Source organism: Aulonocara stuartgranti (assembly GCF_965226115.1).
Source record: "Aulonocara stuartgranti genome assembly, chromosome: 4".
In the NCBI taxonomy this organism is placed as follows: Eukaryota; Metazoa; Chordata; class Actinopteri; order Cichliformes; family Cichlidae; genus Aulonocara; species Aulonocara stuartgranti.
Window position 1 is genome coordinate 34,788,300 of NC_138942.1, and position 17,594 is coordinate 34,805,893.

General features: G+C 40.6%; 1 protein-coding gene across 3 annotated transcripts; it reads left to right on the forward strand.

The window, feature by feature from the left end:
* The first annotated feature begins 2,248 nt into the window (after positions 1–2,248).
* LOC309705368 (phosphoribosyl pyrophosphate synthase-associated protein 2) lies at positions 2,249–17,110 on the forward strand. Of its 3 annotated transcripts, XM_082531146.1 has the most exons (11): positions 2,249–2,375; positions 4,845–5,005; positions 5,802–5,854; positions 10,994–11,060; positions 11,149–11,321; positions 11,454–11,569; positions 12,381–12,436; positions 12,628–12,776; positions 12,873–12,943; positions 15,523–15,669; positions 15,737–17,110. In XM_082531146.1, exons 2-11 carry the CDS (start codon positions 4,923–4,925, stop codon positions 15,893–15,895), a joined length of 1,074 nt encoding a protein of 357 aa, XP_082387272.1. In that variant the 5' UTR covers positions 2,249–2,375; positions 4,845–4,922; the 3' UTR covers positions 15,896–17,110. The 3 variants fall into 3 exon arrangements, with proteins under 3 accessions (XP_082387272.1, XP_082387271.1, XP_082387273.1); XM_082531145.1 differs by having other exon boundaries at positions 12,628–12,943; XM_082531147.1 differs by lacking the exons at positions 2,249–2,375; positions 4,845–5,005; positions 5,802–5,854 and adding an exon at positions 7,334–7,427 and having other exon boundaries at positions 12,628–12,943.
* Positions 17,111–17,594: the final 484 nt, after the last annotated feature.

Sequence of the window (17,594 nt, forward strand, 5' to 3'; positions counted from 1 at the left end):
TATGACATGAAATTCACCGTCCAAAGACATGCAGCTTGTGGGGATAGGTTAACTGGATAATCCAAATTGCCACTAGGTGTGAATGTGAGTGTGAATGGTTGTCTGTCCCTGTGTGTTGGCCCTGCGACAGACTGGCGACCTGTCCAGGTTGTACCCTGCCTCTCGCCCTATGACAGCTGGGATAGGCTCCAGCGCCCCCCGTGACCCTGAAAAGGATAAGCGGAAGCGAATGGATGGATGGATGGACATGAAATAGGCTTTGCACTGAGCAGCCTAACTGCTTTGCAAAGTACAGAAATGGGTATTTACACCCTTTAAGTAGAAGTAGTACTTGTACTTTGAAATGTTTTAGCTTTGACATGCACTTCAATTATGCAGAATTAAGTGCATGAAGTTTAATGGATCATAACATTTGATTTATTAACATGTACATCAATTTGATATTATAGGTGGGAGTTATTTTGATTACTAATATGCTGCTGGGTAGTTTTGTCTTTAACAACATCTGTTAGCCGCACATATAGCCTTCAAACAATGGTGTTGTCATCCAAAGTACAGTGGTGCTGAAATGGGAAGCAGCAGAAACAGAGAAATACTTGAACAAATTAGAAGCACAGGGAAGCTGTAATTCAGTACTTGGCTAATTGTACTGTTACTTTCTATCCGAGGCTTCTCTATAAGATCAGGCCTGTTTGTGTTAAAACTTGTGTTGCCAAAAATCATTGTGATCTTTGGGATAATCACTTGTACACATGCAGCATGTGCTGCGGTCATGAAGACAATTAGAGAGCACACACACTGCAGAATTTGACCCTGACTTCCAACTGCAAAATCTAATGTTTTCTTTCCCTCTCCACCCTCCTCCACGTTTTTTATTTCACTTTTTTCTCCATTGTGTGTGTGTGTGTGTGTGTGTGTGTGTGTGTGTGTGTGTGTGTGTGTGTGTGTGTGTGTGTGTGTGTGTGTGTGTGTGTGTGTGTGGGCAGTGAGCAGTACTTGGATGCTGCTCTCTTCCTCCTCCACATAACCAGCGAGTTATGTAAGAACTCTAAAGAGTAGCCCGTATGGTACCGGTAGAGTATTTATAAATATGCCTCTGTCAATGCAAAAGAACCACACTACCCCAGAGGCGTGTTAATGCTAATGCCTGCTGCATAGAAGCTTACTTAGAGAGTGCTTACCTGCAGCCCCTCCCCTGTTTCTATTTGCATATCTCCTGTTATTGCTAAGTGCAGAGGCTTTCAGAAGTGGATTCAATATATGTACACTGGACACTCATGAGCCACTTGTCTCAGAGACAAGTGGCTCATGCCTTTCTTGTTATATCTTTGAGCACGTGTTGACACTTTTCACTTGACACTTTAGTGAAATTCACATTCACAACAAAGAATGAGAAAAAGGGAGAAAAACAAGAGTTTTTTTCCACTGAAATAAATATCTTCAAACTACATTTGATTTGTCTGTACTCATCTACCTGTCTGGGTCACATGAATAAGGGTTAAATTATAGGGGGAAAATGTAGTAATTCTAATTAGGCAGCAGGACTGTTTTACATCATGAAATCGTGTTTATTTAAAGCTTGAAAGTCACTTCATGTAGCATGTGCTGGAGCTGGGAGTGTTCGTGTGAAGCTTCCATAAAAACAGAGTGCCCTCAAGTGGCCGGTCCAAGAGCACACACCTTTATTGGGTAGTCTTTGAACCTCTGTTTCCCAGAGATCTGTGATGGATAAAAGCATTGGGGATTTTACACCTAGTTTTATGTAGAAAGTGGTTAATATATGAGTATATATATAAGTATATGGTTGGCTTCGTTAGTAATTTGAACCTGTGTATAGTTATCATAAAGACCTAAAGAAAAGGGGCAAATCACATTATAAAACACTTGTGACCGAGCAGCCATTGCTATTGCTCAGTGTTTTGAAAATCATGTGTCACTACGACAGCAGTACAGGTTGAGTTCAACATCTTCAGGAAATTCTGAAAATTAGCCAACCTCAGTTGTAGGCAATTTGAAACAAGATTTAGCGAATAAACATGAAGGAGAAATACAACATATTAATAAACCTCGCTGAAAAATGTATTCCGTTTAGCATTTTACATGTAATTGCGACTAATGATAAAAAAAATCGCTTGTCTCCAATAACTCGTCTTGTCTACGGGTTTTAAATGTAATATTTTTCAGAGTACTTGAATGCAGCCTAAGGCCGACCCTTTAGAATTTTCTAGTCTTTGATTGGTTGAGTCATACGTCCGTCAAAACCGAACCTCACAGTCTGTTCGAGTCAGGGGAACAGGTTGGAAAGAGCCCGACGGAGGCTCGTACAATCAAATACTGTTGGTTGCAGGTTGTAACCGGATCTAACACACAAGCTGGTGAGGAGTCGTGTTAGTTTTGCTTCATTTATTGGATTAAAAAAAAAAAAAAAGGTTGTGTTTTCTGCCTACCGTACAGACAGGCTTGCTTTCCGACGCGTGAAGAATCAACTCGCGCAGTCAGGAGCTTTGGCTTGCCATTATGTGTTGAGCTATCGCGTTAGTACTTATGGTAACACAGGCTAGCCTAAAGCTATATCATGATGTTACAGCTATACATTTTGGTGGTAGCTGGGGTTGAATGGGCTGTTATTCCTCTACTTTCTTGTGTATAATAGTCATGCAGACACAGTTTCACCACGCAGCTTGACTTCTTAACGTATTCATTCCAGAATAACAAATGGCATCATGCACTGTGAAATCCGACTAGCTTAGCAACACGAGGAAGCTAATGTCGTGACTGTTTGTACTGTTTATACCACCTATTACATGCTATAGAGGGACCTTATTAAACGTCGTGCACCTCTCAAAACAGTGTTTTGTATTTAAATAAATGGTTAATAGAGTGGTCGCATACATTTGGGTTTGTATTGACACTTCATTGTTTCCCAGTCTCTTTGCTTTCTCTATTGTTCTACAGTTGTAATATGCATGCACATGCAAACCTGTTTAATAAAAGCCTTTCCTGCTGCATATACTCCAAACTATAACCTTTTTTTGTTTCTAATGCATATGCAAGTCCTTTTATTCAGCAAGACAGACGTGTAAGGCACTGTGAAGAGAAGCATGAATTTTTAAGCTAAAAGTGGCATCTGAGTAGATGTGGATAGTGTTGTGTTTAAAAAAAAAAAGATAAGGAGCCCCCCCATAATAAAAGCTTATTCCCTTTTTGTTTAATTCTTAACTTAAAAAGAAAATATATTTATCATATTTTAACATAAACAAAGACAAGCAAATAAAATGAACAACAAACCACCTGTCCCAGTCCCACGCGTGGTAATCTGATACTCAAATTTAAATCAATTCAAAGTACACACAAAAAACTGCATGGTTACCATTTACTGTCCTAAATGCTGCTGCAGCCACCACATTGGCCACATATTTCTCTTTCTCCTGGGCTGTTTGCCATTGTTTGTTTTATCCAGTGAGTGGGACACTGGGTCTTTTTCTGTTTTTTTTTCTTCCTTCTTTAATAATTGTGTTTTGGGGAACCAAAATTTTGAAATCATTAAATGTTACTTTGTTACATAATGTTAGTCTTCTAGACTTTGTACATTTAGATGTTTGGTATATTTTTATTGAAATGGTTTAACTTGGCGGGAGTTGCATATATTTGGATCATAGTTGTTATAAAACATGGATGCAACTTCTGTGATGTCAGCCATTGGTTTCTGAAGTCCTGTTCTTGAGATGCGTGTTGGTTGTAAAACAAAACCAAGCAGACTGTATGGATGAAAGCACTTGCTCATTGGCTAATGATTTGGAGCGGCCGTGGTTTGGGGGGTAGATCGTTGTCTACCAGTCGCTACCAAGTCTGGATGTCAAAATATCCTTGGGCAAGATAATGAACCCCCAGTTGCTTCCAGTGCAACTACTGGAGTGTGAGTATGTGTGCACATACGGCCGGCTGCAACCGGTTCAGATTGCCCCCCCCCCCCCGCCTGCTTCTGCCAGAGGTTTCTTCCTGTTAAAAGGGAGTTTTTCCTTCCCACTGTCGCCAAAGTGCTGCTCATAGGGGGTCATGTGAGTGTTAGGGTTTTTCTCTAAATGTATTATTGTAGGGTCTACCTTACAATATAAAACGCCTTGAGGCGACTTGTTGTGATTTGGCGCTGTATAAATAAATTGAATTGAATTGCACATGTGAGACGGGCATAGAAAAAGGACCTTTGTGTGACTGGGTAAACGGGGCTTGCATTGCAAAGCTGTGGTATCTGCTTTCTGCAGGATCACATGATTCTTTGTGAGAGCCAATGTTGTTTTAACCAATATGCATTTTATTCATGATATTGTGGAAAAAAGGATTCTACCATGAATCCTACAGTGCTGTCGCTCAGTGGTGGAGGCTGCTGTTACCAGAAACTTGTTTAAATCCGTGAACATTAGTTTGCAGAGTGAGTGTCAGACTTCAGTAATTGTGAGAGTGGTGATTGCTGTGCATTGAAACTAAGCACTGTTCTCGATCATTTAAAAAGAGGGAAGTCTGGCAGTGACCACTAAACCATTTAGAAGAAAAATGGTTCCTGGACTTGACATCAGTAAAACGACAACGTTTTAGTTTTAAATCTAGGATTTATTCCATTATTTTTTCTGTCTATTTTTAATTTTCCTTGAGATTTCATAAAAAGTTTACATGTTAAGCTTGTAATCAATGTTACAAACTGAGGTGTTAAATGATGTTGCAGTCATTAAGTTTACAGGTGGCATTTTGACTGTACGTCTTTAAGGACTAAACCAAATCTGTTTCCTGTTTCCATTTTTTGGAGGACCTTTTTTAAAGGAAGTAACCGCCCTCCTCTTTTGTTACAGGAAGGGCTCAGTGCAGCGTGGGTGCCCAGGGATCCACTGCCTGAGTGTGGGGAGAGCAGCGGCCGAGACCCCAGAGACATGAACCACACCAAGGGTGGCCTGGTCATCTTCACCGCCAACTCGCACCCCTCGAGCCGTGAGCTGGGCAAGAGGATTGCAGAGTAAGTTCTTAGACATGCACTCAGACACACAAAGCAAGACGGGTTATTTTAGAGTCAAAGCCCATACACGTCCTCCAGGAGAATCTCGGTCTCCTTTCTTTTGTCTCATATGGTAAAAAAGGGACATTTAAACTCACATGTGTCAAGAAGACATGTTTTGCTCTTGCTTCTTCTGTTTAACATGTGTGTTTATTGATAGCATGAGCCTACATACGCAGTCCTTATGTGCTGTCTTTTCTGTTTTTAGCCACCTTCCCGAAACAACAGGATGATTGTCCTGCCCACCTTCCCTGTCACCAGCTCATCAAATACGCTTAACTCCCATCATTGCATAAACCTTTAAAAAAGGAACCGTTTTCTAATTAAAAGGGAGATAAAAGACTCAAAAGACAGCTGTCTGCAGAGCTAAACTAATAATGGGTAAAGGGTGTGTAGCCTCATTTTAACAGAACGTGTGTGGTTGCTTTGTTAGTGTTTCATCATGTTCTGTGTAAACCGAAAATTCCTACAGTCCAAACGTACTTTAAATGCACAGAGTCCAAACCTGGACTGCACATGGACATCTGAGTCTGCATGTGTTTATAGAACAAACAGTGTTTGGCTGCTTTAGTGGACACTAAATACCTCACTGTGCACCAGGATGTAAACACTGCTTCTTATTGCATTTCCAAATGAATAGTACATTTTTTAAATGTTATACATATATTTGGTTGTGGGTTGTTTTTTTAAAAATTCATTTTTTTGTTTCAACTTTAAACAAACTTATTTACTGTTGTTTTGTCATTTTCTTTCTCAGGCGTTTAGGGGTGGAGCTTGGCAAGGTGCAGGTGTACCAGGAAGCTAACAGAGGTAAGCTCATATAATAATACATGCTACAAGATTCTTTAAAAACAATCATTTAGTGTCTTCCTAGTTTAAAGCTGTAGCAGCTAGAAAATGCTTAAATGAAAAGATTCTATTTGGAAATAGCTCTGCGAGTAATGAATGCTGAGAATGAGGTTCCAGTGAAAACCTCTATAAAGGCAGAGTACAGGAGTTATAGAAGAGTTGGACACGCATCATCTGCATAAAAAAGAATATTATATGTAGCTCACTGCTTTGTCGATTAACAAAAATTATATCTGCAACTGTTTTGGAACAAAATTAATTCTCTGGGCTTTTGACAATTAGATGACCAGGTAAAAATGGGCGGTGGACATTGATGTGATGGACAACAACAACCTAAATGAAAATACATGGCAGAGTAATAAGTGCTGGGGAATGCTGTTAGCTGCGGCTGTAATTCCAAATACATGAAGCTTACAGCCTTCTGGTGCCGTCTCGGCTCTATCACACAAACCTCATCCGAACTAAAGCGGACGAGATCGTGTAAATTGCAAACTGAAAAATGATTTCTAGTTTTACTGTGTTTGTCATCAGGTTACCTTAACTTCAAAGTTAAAGCTTCATGTTCTTTGAATTCTTTCAAGTCTGTTGTAAAGTGTATGATATGTAGTGTCGTGACATTTTTTATTAGTATTATTCAATCCTTCTCACCCACCAACAGTTAGTACTGCCATCCTATATTTAATATCTCAAACGTTTAGAAACAAAGTCTTTGATTTTTGTACAAAAACTTCCTTTAATCAGCTGCAAGTCACACGATTTAGGTTTCTTGAAAAAAAATGTTCCCCTTAAAAAGTGACAAATTTTTATGGAACATACTATATAAGTGTTTCTGCTTGTATTTGTGGAGTTTTCTCCTTGTACATTTAATAAAATGCTTCAAAAGTGTAGGTTTAAATTTATCGTTGAGCTTGTGAGAGCGTTTAAAGCAGAAACTGAAACACTTCTTGTTCCCCTTTCATGACAGCAGTGCTAGACACAAGGTCACCGTTTCAACTGAGTCTGTTCCTGTTGCAAATAAATTTCCTCTTAGAAGATCACAACCGTCCACTGGGCTTGTACTGGGCTTGTACTGGGCCATGACTGTGCTGACTTTTAAAAGTTTCTAAGCAGTAGAACGCGAAGCATTTCGCATTATTCACCACTGGAACAGTTTCTCTCATTACTGGTGTTTGGGAATGGGTTTGACAGGGTTCGTACGGGTGCTTGAAATCCTTGAAAATGCATAATTGAATTTTCAAGGATTTGAAAAGTGCTTGAATTTCAGATGTGGTGCTTAAAAGTGTAGCTGTATTTCATTCACCACAAATAACTATCTGATTGAATAGTTTTCTTATCAGATATAAAAATAAAATGAGTCACAAAATGTAAAAGAAAAATTTCCCCGCCTGGCTGCCTTACGTCTGTTTCAACGTGTGACCCCGCCCCTCCCTCGGACAGTCGGGGATGAGTGCGCTAACATACCTGTAGGCTGCTGTTTTAATGAGTGTTTGATGGAAAACAACAATGGCGGAGTTTGCGCTCTCCAGCATGATAGGTGAGTCCTAGTAAATAATTTTCCAGTACGTGTACGTTACACATGCTATTTTTTAAAATTATGATTATTATTATTTTGCTATCAAACTCGCTGGAGAAATGATTGAAACGCACTGAGTGTGATGCAGTATGGCAGCGCTGTTATGGAATATGCTGTGAACTTAGCTAACGTTACTTAACATTAGCCCGATGCATAACTAGCTAACTTAGGCTTTCTGATTAACCCTCTGGGGTTGACGGAGCCAAAGTCTCCATTTCAACTTGGGTCAACGTGCGGACTTCAAACTACATACCAGTGTTTAAACTGTGTTGATAGGCCACGTAAAACCGGTGTTTGTTTGTTTGTTTTTTTCTGAATAAAACAGCTGTTTACTCCGGAAGAAACGATAAAAACAGCGTTTTCTAAGGAGAGCACTAGCAAACACGCTTTGCTTCTGAGTGAAAAAAGAAAAGGAAAAAACACTCCTTCCCTATTGGTGGAAAAATGTACCATGTCGACCAATCAAAAAATGATATGGCAACATGTGGCATCTGGTTGTTTGGGAGGAGACGGAAGCTTTAGGAGTGACAGAGAGCGAGAGTTTTGATACTGAGAGGTTTGTGACGTTTGGAGTCTCAGGTTAGTGTGTTGTCTTGTGTAGTTAGTGTGTAGTCGTTGTTTTGTTTTGTGTGTCAGTTCTACTAGTGAACAGTTGCTGCCTTAAAGCCACCAAAGGCAGACTGCAGTGTAAACGCTGAGTGACACAGCTGCTGTCAGACCTGCAGGTTTATCCCTGAGCTGTTCTCATGTGTTATAGTGACACAAACTATTTTTTGGAGTTGCATAAATAATTTCTGTGCCTTCTTATTTGATGCAGAACACTTGATTGTTCTATATAACCACATAACTTTGTTGTTTGCAAAACTTGTGCGTATTTTTTAAAAATGTAAAATTTCTATTTTCATTTCAAGTTATGAAAATGATTCGTTAAACATGTTTGTGGTTTTTACAGTCAAAAATATCACTTTCTACTCGTATTTTACATTTTGTCTGAATTTAGATAAATTGTGCTGACACATTATGTCAAAATGAGAAAATAACAGATTGGCAAGATAAACAGTTTTTAAAGGTGAAATATAGAGGCCAAATCAAAAGTAGTCAAAAACAGCCAGTTATACCCTGGACACCAGCTTTTTGGAGTATTTGAAATAATGGTAATATGAGTGATCCATGTGGTTTTATTGGGAATTAACTTAAAAAACAAACAAATATCTGTCTCCTATTTCTTGTCACACAGGAAAGAAGCATCAATATCTGATGAGAAGACTTATTTATTTCTTTTTTGTTTTCCAACAGGAGAATCTAACAAGTTGATTTGTTCACATCTTAATTTTTAAGTGAAATGTGCATTTTGAGTTTATACACGATAAGGCGACCGTTTCCTTTTGCAGTATATTTGTGTGTTACGTTTTTCTATGTCTTAACAAAAGGGGAACAAAGGTGTTTAAGTTCACCTGGGATGATTTGTTTTAATGTTCACATGGTCTTACTGAGGTGATGCGAATTGAAGCATGCATTCTTTTTTTTTTTTTTGGCGGGAGGGAGGGGGCTGGAAAAGCTTGAAAATGGACCTTGAAAGTGCTTAAAAAGTGCTTGAATTTGACCCTGAAAAGGCACTTGGTACTAACCAATAATACTAACCAATAAAGAAAGTGGCCCTGTGTCAAGTTGTTAGCCCAGCAAGAAAAGCTGAAGCTGTCACTCAAGTTATTCCCCCAGCTGCAACCTTTATGTCATTTATCCTTTTAATTTTTATAACAAACAAACTAATTACAAAACTTACAACATACAGCAGCCAGGTCAGCACATATCATACCAAAATAATAATATAAAAGAAATGCTTCATGTTTTTACATACATCCTCAGAGGGAACAAAACCGTGACAAACAAAAAAAAGTGTTTCTCAGAATCTGCGTTCCTTCGTGGCGTCAGATCGTCCCTGCAAGAGAGTTTTCGGTACCGTCAGTTAGCCTGGCCAGCAGCATGTTCATATGAATCGCAGTCAGCCTTGTACCTGGATCGCTGTACTCTGGTGTTTGGAAATATTAGGCATTACTGTTGGTCCCCCAGTAGGCATATTCCTGGTGACACTGTTGTAACGTTGTAATCTTATTTTCCAAAATGGGAAAATGCATTTAGAGTCCCAGATTGTATAAAGCTTTCTGGTTCTGCTTGACATTTCCAGCATATGTTATTGGTAAGTAGAAACCTAGATGCAATAAAGTAAAATCTGTGTACCATCTTATTTTCCTCTAGTTCTAACCATGATTTCTGTACATAAATCACCTGTATTGTGTTTTCCCTTTGTAAGCCATTGTTTCCAGTAAACAGTTTTCCCAACACAGACAGAAGGGTTGAACCATAATGAGGAATACGGCTGTTTAAAACGTGACACCATGTGCACCTCCCTCCATAAATGCATGGCGTTGAATTTATGGAGGGAGATATATTGCATATCTGAGGGCTGTGCTGCTACTGTACAACATGCTGTGTAGTGACGCAGCTAAACCCCTTTACAAGCTTTTTTTTAGTCCAGCATTAGGATACAATTGCAAATAACAATCTGTAGCTACTTTACTATGTTAGTTTCTTCTAATAATACTACTAATAATAAATAACTGCATCATGGGCATATTAAAAATGCAAATTCCATAACCTTAAATTTCCATATTTACTCAACTTACACTAATATATGGATCTAATGTTGAAACACGTTGCATTTTATTACCTCTTTTGTGACACATGATGGAGACCTGATTGTGTCCTTGAGACCTGTGTGTTTAAATGAAAGCACGAAGTACAAACATTAAGATGGACTGCTACACATTAAAATGACACATTATACGTAACAAATTAAGAAAACATGAGTAGTTGCAGACAGACTTGAAATATTGTAGCTTGTTCCATTTATACACAGCAAAGTATTTAATCCAGTTTTTCTCAGTTCAGCTGACAGTGTGGTAACAGTAACGGAGATTTAACGGTGTAATGGTTTAACATGTCCGGAGGGGTTGTGTTTCTTTCTCAGTGTGTAGTAGGGATATGTGTGACTCAGGAGTTGTTGCTGCTCTGGCTCATCAGCTCCTACAATGTTAACAAGCAAAGCTTTGACATAAATGAGCAGTTGTATGCGATTGTAGCAATGCTCAACCACGCTCTTCGTGGTCGGTGTAACATTTCTATGACCAGCCTTTGTGTTCTCGTTAGAATGTTTTTCTTACTTTTAGATTAGTCCACTACTCTTATTTTTCCTTCTCCTTAAAATGACCGATCGGTTGGTCATCAGCAGCAGACCTGGTCTGTATATAAAACGTGGGCGTAGCTCTCAGGTGTGGAAAGTATTTTGTTTTCTCATCTGTTTTTCCTGGGAAGCACATTTTTGGAATGCTAGTGTCTACGATTTAGGACAGTGAGGGTGGAGGTGGCTTTGTTAGGGGGCGTGTACCGGTGAGGCTCAGTGCATGTTTGTGTGCGCGCACATTCTCTCTCTGCTCTTTCCTTCTCACATCCGCTTTTTGTTTCCATAGAAACGCGGGTACAGATCCAAGAGTCGGTGCGAGGCAAAGATGTCTTTGTCATCCAAACGATGTCAAAGTAAGAGAGAAGACAAATATTTATTTGGACGTTTCCCCAGAAACGTGTCCCTCACGTGTAATCGTCTGCTTGTCTCTCTGCACTTCAGGGACGTGAACACCACCATAATGGAGATGCTGATCATGGTGTACGCATGCAGGACGTCCTGCGCCAAAAGCATCACGGGCGTTCTCCCCTACTTCCCCTACAGCAAGCAGTGTAAGATGAGGAAGAGGGGCTCCATCGTGTCCAAGCTTGTTGCATCAATGATGTGTAAAGCTGGTGAGTCTGTCCCTTTAAAGCACTCAAGAAGAAGACAGGACACTATTCAATGTCACATATCGTAGTATTTCAAATACATGATCTGTACAAACCACAGACATGTTACAAGCTGACATGACCATGTTTGTGTAGGCCTCACCCACCTCATCACCATGGACCTCCATCAGAAAGAGATCCAAGGCTTCTTCAACATCCCAGTGGACAATTTGAGAGCCTCCCCGTTTCTGCTGCAATATATCCAGGAAGAGGTCATTTCTAAAAACAGATGTGACACACACGCCTCATTTCTATCACTTTTATTGTTTCTAGTCTTAACTTTAACAAATTTGATGCTTTTTTGATACTTTTCTACATTAGTTCATCTCTTGTGTGTCATTTTAGCTCCTCTCCCTTTAAGCTTACTTCTGATTGGCTGACTCAGGTGGGAGCAGGTGGGAGGGGCTTCTGTGCCCGAGATGGCCACGTTTTCCTTACTAATTTCATTCGTAAACAAAAGCCAGTCTGAAGGGATTAGCTGTATTTTCCTGACATCGTTCTTTGACACTTGCACCACATCTAGCATGAGCATCCACCCAGTTACAGTGTTCATATTAGCAAGGCTGTTTTGCTGACGTTAGGGGCTCTCTGCCTGCTATTACATACAAAATCAGTTTAGTAAATGGGAACAAGGTCCAAAGCTACCTGGTCCAGTGTAATATTGCAGAGCACCATCACACCTGAAACACCATCACTTCTGCTGGAAGTAGCACATGGACAAAGGTCACCTTATACAACAAAGAAACTTGTTTTGAACTTTCTTTAAACAGACCAGTTTGTCCATTTTTATACTGGGATATTATTTAGGATGTAATTTAAATTTAGGAGTCTGTAACCTGCAGTACACACCTGCTAAACTATCTATCCAGGCATGCCTGCTGACACCTGGATATGAACATATATTAAACACGTAGAGAAACAAAGAAGCTTGATATTCTTGCTTGCTGAGTTCTGATTGGATAAGCTATTGTGTGCTTAACCGTATGTAACTCTGACCTCAGTTTTGTGTCTCCTCCCCCTCAGATCCCCGACTACCGAAACGCTGTGATTGTTGCCAAGTCGCCAGCTTCTGCCAAAAGGTAGGCTCATCTCCTCTCGTCTGTACGAAGTCGCCTTTATCTGTGTTACCATTGCTGATGAGGCCAGCTTGTTGCTCACTTCCTTTTTGTAGTGCTTTTATTTTTGTCACAGTGTGACATGAGTTCAGGCTGGTTTCTGTGTGTCTTGTATTGGAGTAAGTTGTGAAGCGCTGCTGACTTGGTGTGCGCAGGGCTCAGTCGTTCGCCGAGCGGCTGCGTCTGGGTATCGCAGTGATCCACGGAGAAGCTCAGGACGCCGAATCAGACCAAGTAGACGGCCGACATTCCCCACCCACCGTCAAGACCACCGGAGCCATTCACCCCAGCATGGAGATACCATGTAATGCACGCACACTTGCAAAGAACTCGTCACACGCAGGACTTTGTGCACCCCGTATGAATCACAGCAGGACTCACTGTCTGTGTTCCCTTCCAGTGTTGATCCCTAAAGAGAAGCCCCCCATCACTGTGGTGGGAGACGTCGGAGGACGCATCGCCATCATAGTGGTGAGAGATGACGCACAGTTTCTGAATTTTGGGATGTCAATGTAGACAATATGTCAAATCGACCCACTTGAAAATGCGTGTGAGTGAAAGTGGCTGCAGGAAACTGAGGCAGCACTTTGAGAAGTCGGTCAGCGGTACCTGCAGCCATAATGAGTTCACAGTAACAGTGAGAGTTAGTAGTTTGCTGAGAGGATGTAGCTGTGAGCTTCCTGACAACTTCCTGACTCGTGGTGGCTGCTCCCTCCAATTAATCAACAGTCTAACAAAAAAGCCCCAAACGAACACGAACACGATCAGCATGAACTGCTGTGAGGAAAAGTCCTTTAATTACTTCAAAATGAAATCCACCCTTTCACTCGCTGAATCCTTTTTGAGGTGAACCAGCATTAGATGTAAGCACAGCGTTACCATTAGCAGTCATCTCGTTTTCACAAAGACTGAGAGGAAACTGTGAGAAAGCGAGTCTAGCCAATCAGGAGTCGTCTCTGTGGTGCAGTAGTTAGTATGAAAGTGTGTCACTTATAGATTTATTAGTCATAAGTGATTAGAAAACACACTCAAACACACCTGAATGGTGACTTTGCCCTAAACTAAAGTTTAAAGCAGGTTGATCTCTGTCACACATTACACAGCTTCATTAATCTGTGTCTGTTTACTCATACCAGTCCCAGCACTCGACGAATACCCTGATAACTCCTGCTATGAACACAGTTAGCCAAGTACAGTTACATTTTATATATATGTATATTTTAAACTGTCATGCATCAGTGCCTCAGCACACGATGCTGATCCTGTCCTTGTGTGACTGCTGGTTGGATCTCTCGGGGCAGAGGTGGGACAGCCTCCATGTTTCCCTCACAGAATATATTTCTATTAACCCTTTAGAGCCGGTCAGAGCAGCACGCTCCGTTTTGCATAACTATTTTTAAATCCCGGCAGCACTGCAACCACGTGAGCTAGCGCAATAGTTTTATTTGCATATGAAACCGGAGGAGTTGTACTTACATCTGATCCCATCAGCTTGTCCTTGGTCACAGTTTCCTTCCACATACAGCTTTGCAAAAGCTGCATAAAAAGCAGCAACAAAAACATAATATTCCAGAAACACGCTTCGCCGATCCGATCAGCTGTTTGTAACACTTCCTACGTCCATCAGCGCGAACTCTCGCATGTCCGCCATGACCTGCCCGAAACCGGAAGTGACGTCATTTTGCAGAAATGTAGTTTTTTACCATCAGGGCCTCATGAGCCTATACTGGTGTTTTTAAAAGTTATCTTTGACTTTATGACTTCCTGTGTTGTTTCTGGGATGCTTCATATTGCACTGCTGGAAATAGTTTATTTTGATGCATATGCTGCTTTTTTGCAAATTTGCAGTATAATATTTATTTTCGTTTTTCCTGCAGTATATAGAAATTGGTGTATTTCAAAAATAAAACTATGAAGACACTCAAAATAAATTTCCTGTGGTGGGAAACTATTTTGTGCAACTTTTTTGTATTTACAGTTTTGAGGCATAAGCCTCTTAAATTTCTCTAACTAGAAATATATGTTAAAAAAATAAAATTTTTATTTATTTATTTTTGTAGTTTTTTGCAATTTATGTAATTACTATGCACTTAATGCATGCATATTATTAATATTTGGGCTATAATGGTTGTATTGATGTATAGCAACTTGAAATGCTCCTAAAAATGGCTCCACAGCATGTAAAAATATAATATAAGCTCTGGCAGACTTGGTTCTATGGTAGGTCTTAAAGGGTTAATGATTCTTGGAGTGCCAGCTCACTCACTCACAGGTCTTTCATACAAACATGAAGTTGAATTCAGTCACACTGGTAATCTGCAGAAATTGGCCTCTAAAGACTAGCAGGACAAAGAGGAGATAGCTGCACAGCTGTTACAGTAACATGTTTCCATAACGTAACATTAAATCTTGTGATTTTGCTCATTTTTGTCCTGTCGAACTGAACTGTCTGGGTGTGGGTCGACTCTTTCACTCAGTCAGAAAAGGAGGAATGTTGTTGAGTAATGTGGAAAATGATCCCGCTCCTCTGTGCCCTGAACGAGCAGTTTTGAAACCTTGGTATATATCAGTACAGACCGGGCTTGATGACCATTAGAACAGCTTCTGGGTGTTTTCCAAAGATTAGCCCCAGTAAGCTGCGTAGTCGCTAACTGACGCAAACTCAGACATTTTGTTCTATAAGCAGGTCTGAAGTATGAGGAACAAGCTTTACCTGCAGTAGGTGTCCCAGGTGGAAAACGCTCAGTGAGAATTAGATTCTTTTCTTTGTCATATTTCAGTAAACTGCAGTTCTGGATGGGTGTGAGTGTGCAAATCAGTTCTAAAACTGATCATTAATTGGAGCACTAGAAGATTTACTGAATGTAAGTTTCCGGAACAAATTACCGATGATGTTAACGTAAAAATAAAAGTTCAACATCCATATGGGAAGAACTGAGAGAGGAGGGTGAGCTAGGCAAAATTACTGCGCCGCATCAGGAACACCGAAAGGAGGTTGGGTGGGGCGGACTGTCCTCAGCACGTTTAAAACCATGCCCGTTTGTCCCCAGGATGACATCATCGATGATGTGGACAGCTTCGTGGCAGCAGCGGAGACGCTGAAGGAAAGAGGGGCCTACAAGATTTTTGTCATGGCGACACACGGCCTCCTCTCCTCAGACGCCCCCAGGTTCATAGAGGAGTCGGCAATCGATGAGGTGAGTCGTCGTTCTTAGGCTTCCGTCAGCATGGCCGCCTCCTCCTCACGTGTGTCATTGTCTCCAGGTGGTGGTGACCAACACGATTCCCCACGAACTCCAGAAGCTCCAGTGTCCAAAGATCAAGACGGTGGACATCAGCATGATCCTGTCAGAGGCCATCCGCCGCATCCACAACGGAGAGTCCATGTCCTACCTGTTCCGCAACATCGGAGTGGACGACTGAATAACCTGTCTCACTCTCTCACACTCACACACACACACACACACACACACACACACACACACACACACACACACACACACACACACACTTTGCCTTCTCAGTCCTCTCCTGATACATAGATGAACGATGAGCGTAGTCAGCACCCTGAAGTGCTACCTCTATCATAACATACGAATATGAATGCTAACCTGTCCTTTGATTGCAGCTGAAGGATGTGGTGACTGAACACACACTCTCATGCATGCGTATCTAAGCACACCTAGTTTTGTTCATAGCTTTGACCAAACACACACACTCTCTGATTAGTGTCCCCAGTGGATATTAAGGGATTACTGCCGAGCTCTCCGGTGGCTGCGCTCCACACGCCTCAGTTCCTTTTGTCTTGTATCTTTCCCCCATAGAAATGATGTCGAGGTTAAATCAGCTCATGTTAGCACTCGTTTGTTAGCACTGAATGTGTCTGATGTTATTAGTAAAGGAGATTGTACTGATAATGTCGGTGCCTTCCACAGGACACAACACACAGGCCTTCGCTGCTCTTTTACACCTCGCCCTCGTTAGCAACTCTGGAATATACGCTTCACAGCTAATGACCACATGTTGTGCATGTTCAAATCCAAATGTGTGTTTGATTATTTCTGTGGTGTCTGAATGTGCAACTAACACGGCTCATTTCGACTGGTCCCAGCAGCCATACGTCTGAGTGGATGCCATAGTGTTTAGATGTTAATCTGGTGTCAAATCTACTAAACGCTAATGTTGACCTGCGTTTAACAGGAAGTCTTTGGATCTTGATAATTGGATGTTCCATTTAATGACAGTAAGTCATCCATGTAAATGTGCCATCATCTCAATACTTAGTGTTGAATATTTGTTCGTGTCACAAATAAACAGGGCTCTGGATGATTAAAACCTGACGCTCCAGTTCCAGATTTAAAGTGCAGTCAGTCTCTGGTTAGAAGTTTGAGGTTGTTCTTCATAAACTGGAAATCTTCCATTGTTAGATCCCTGTGAGGGAGACTGAAGAAGTTTGTTTCAACACATTGTCCAAGTTTAAATAAAACTTCAAACTGTGGCTAAAACAGGAAAAATGCATTTTTCTGACTAGCAAAACTTGACTGAAGCGGGTCTTTGTCACTTTATCAGATGCTCCCAAAATGTTTTGTATTTATTTTCTGGATTTAATATGAATAAAGATAACCTATGAAAGGAAAATGTCTTCTGCTGTGGTGGTTTGTAGCTTCATAACTGGGACCGTGTTTGCTTGAAAGCATGAAATGCTGTTTCCATATTAACCCCCAGGACCTGGCGTCCACATATGTGGACATCACATTTTGGGACGTCGAGACCAAAATACGTAATTTTTGTCTACAAGAGCCTGATATCCACCTACGAGGACATCATGCTGCCACTGTTCTACCAAAATTTGAAACAAATGTCCTCATATGTGGATCTCATTATTTTAGGTTAAAAAAAAATTGGTAATTCTTTGTTTTTACATTCTTTTGGTCCCAATTAACCCAAATAGCAAAGAAAAATTATAAATGCTGCCATGAAAGAGTTCAGGTCTTAGGAGGTTAATGTAGTAATATTACACTTAATGTCATTACTGTTTTATCTAAGTGGACTGGATGAAACCAAATGAGTCCGGACATATTGTTGAAATATCTGTTTAATGTAACTACAATCATATACTGTA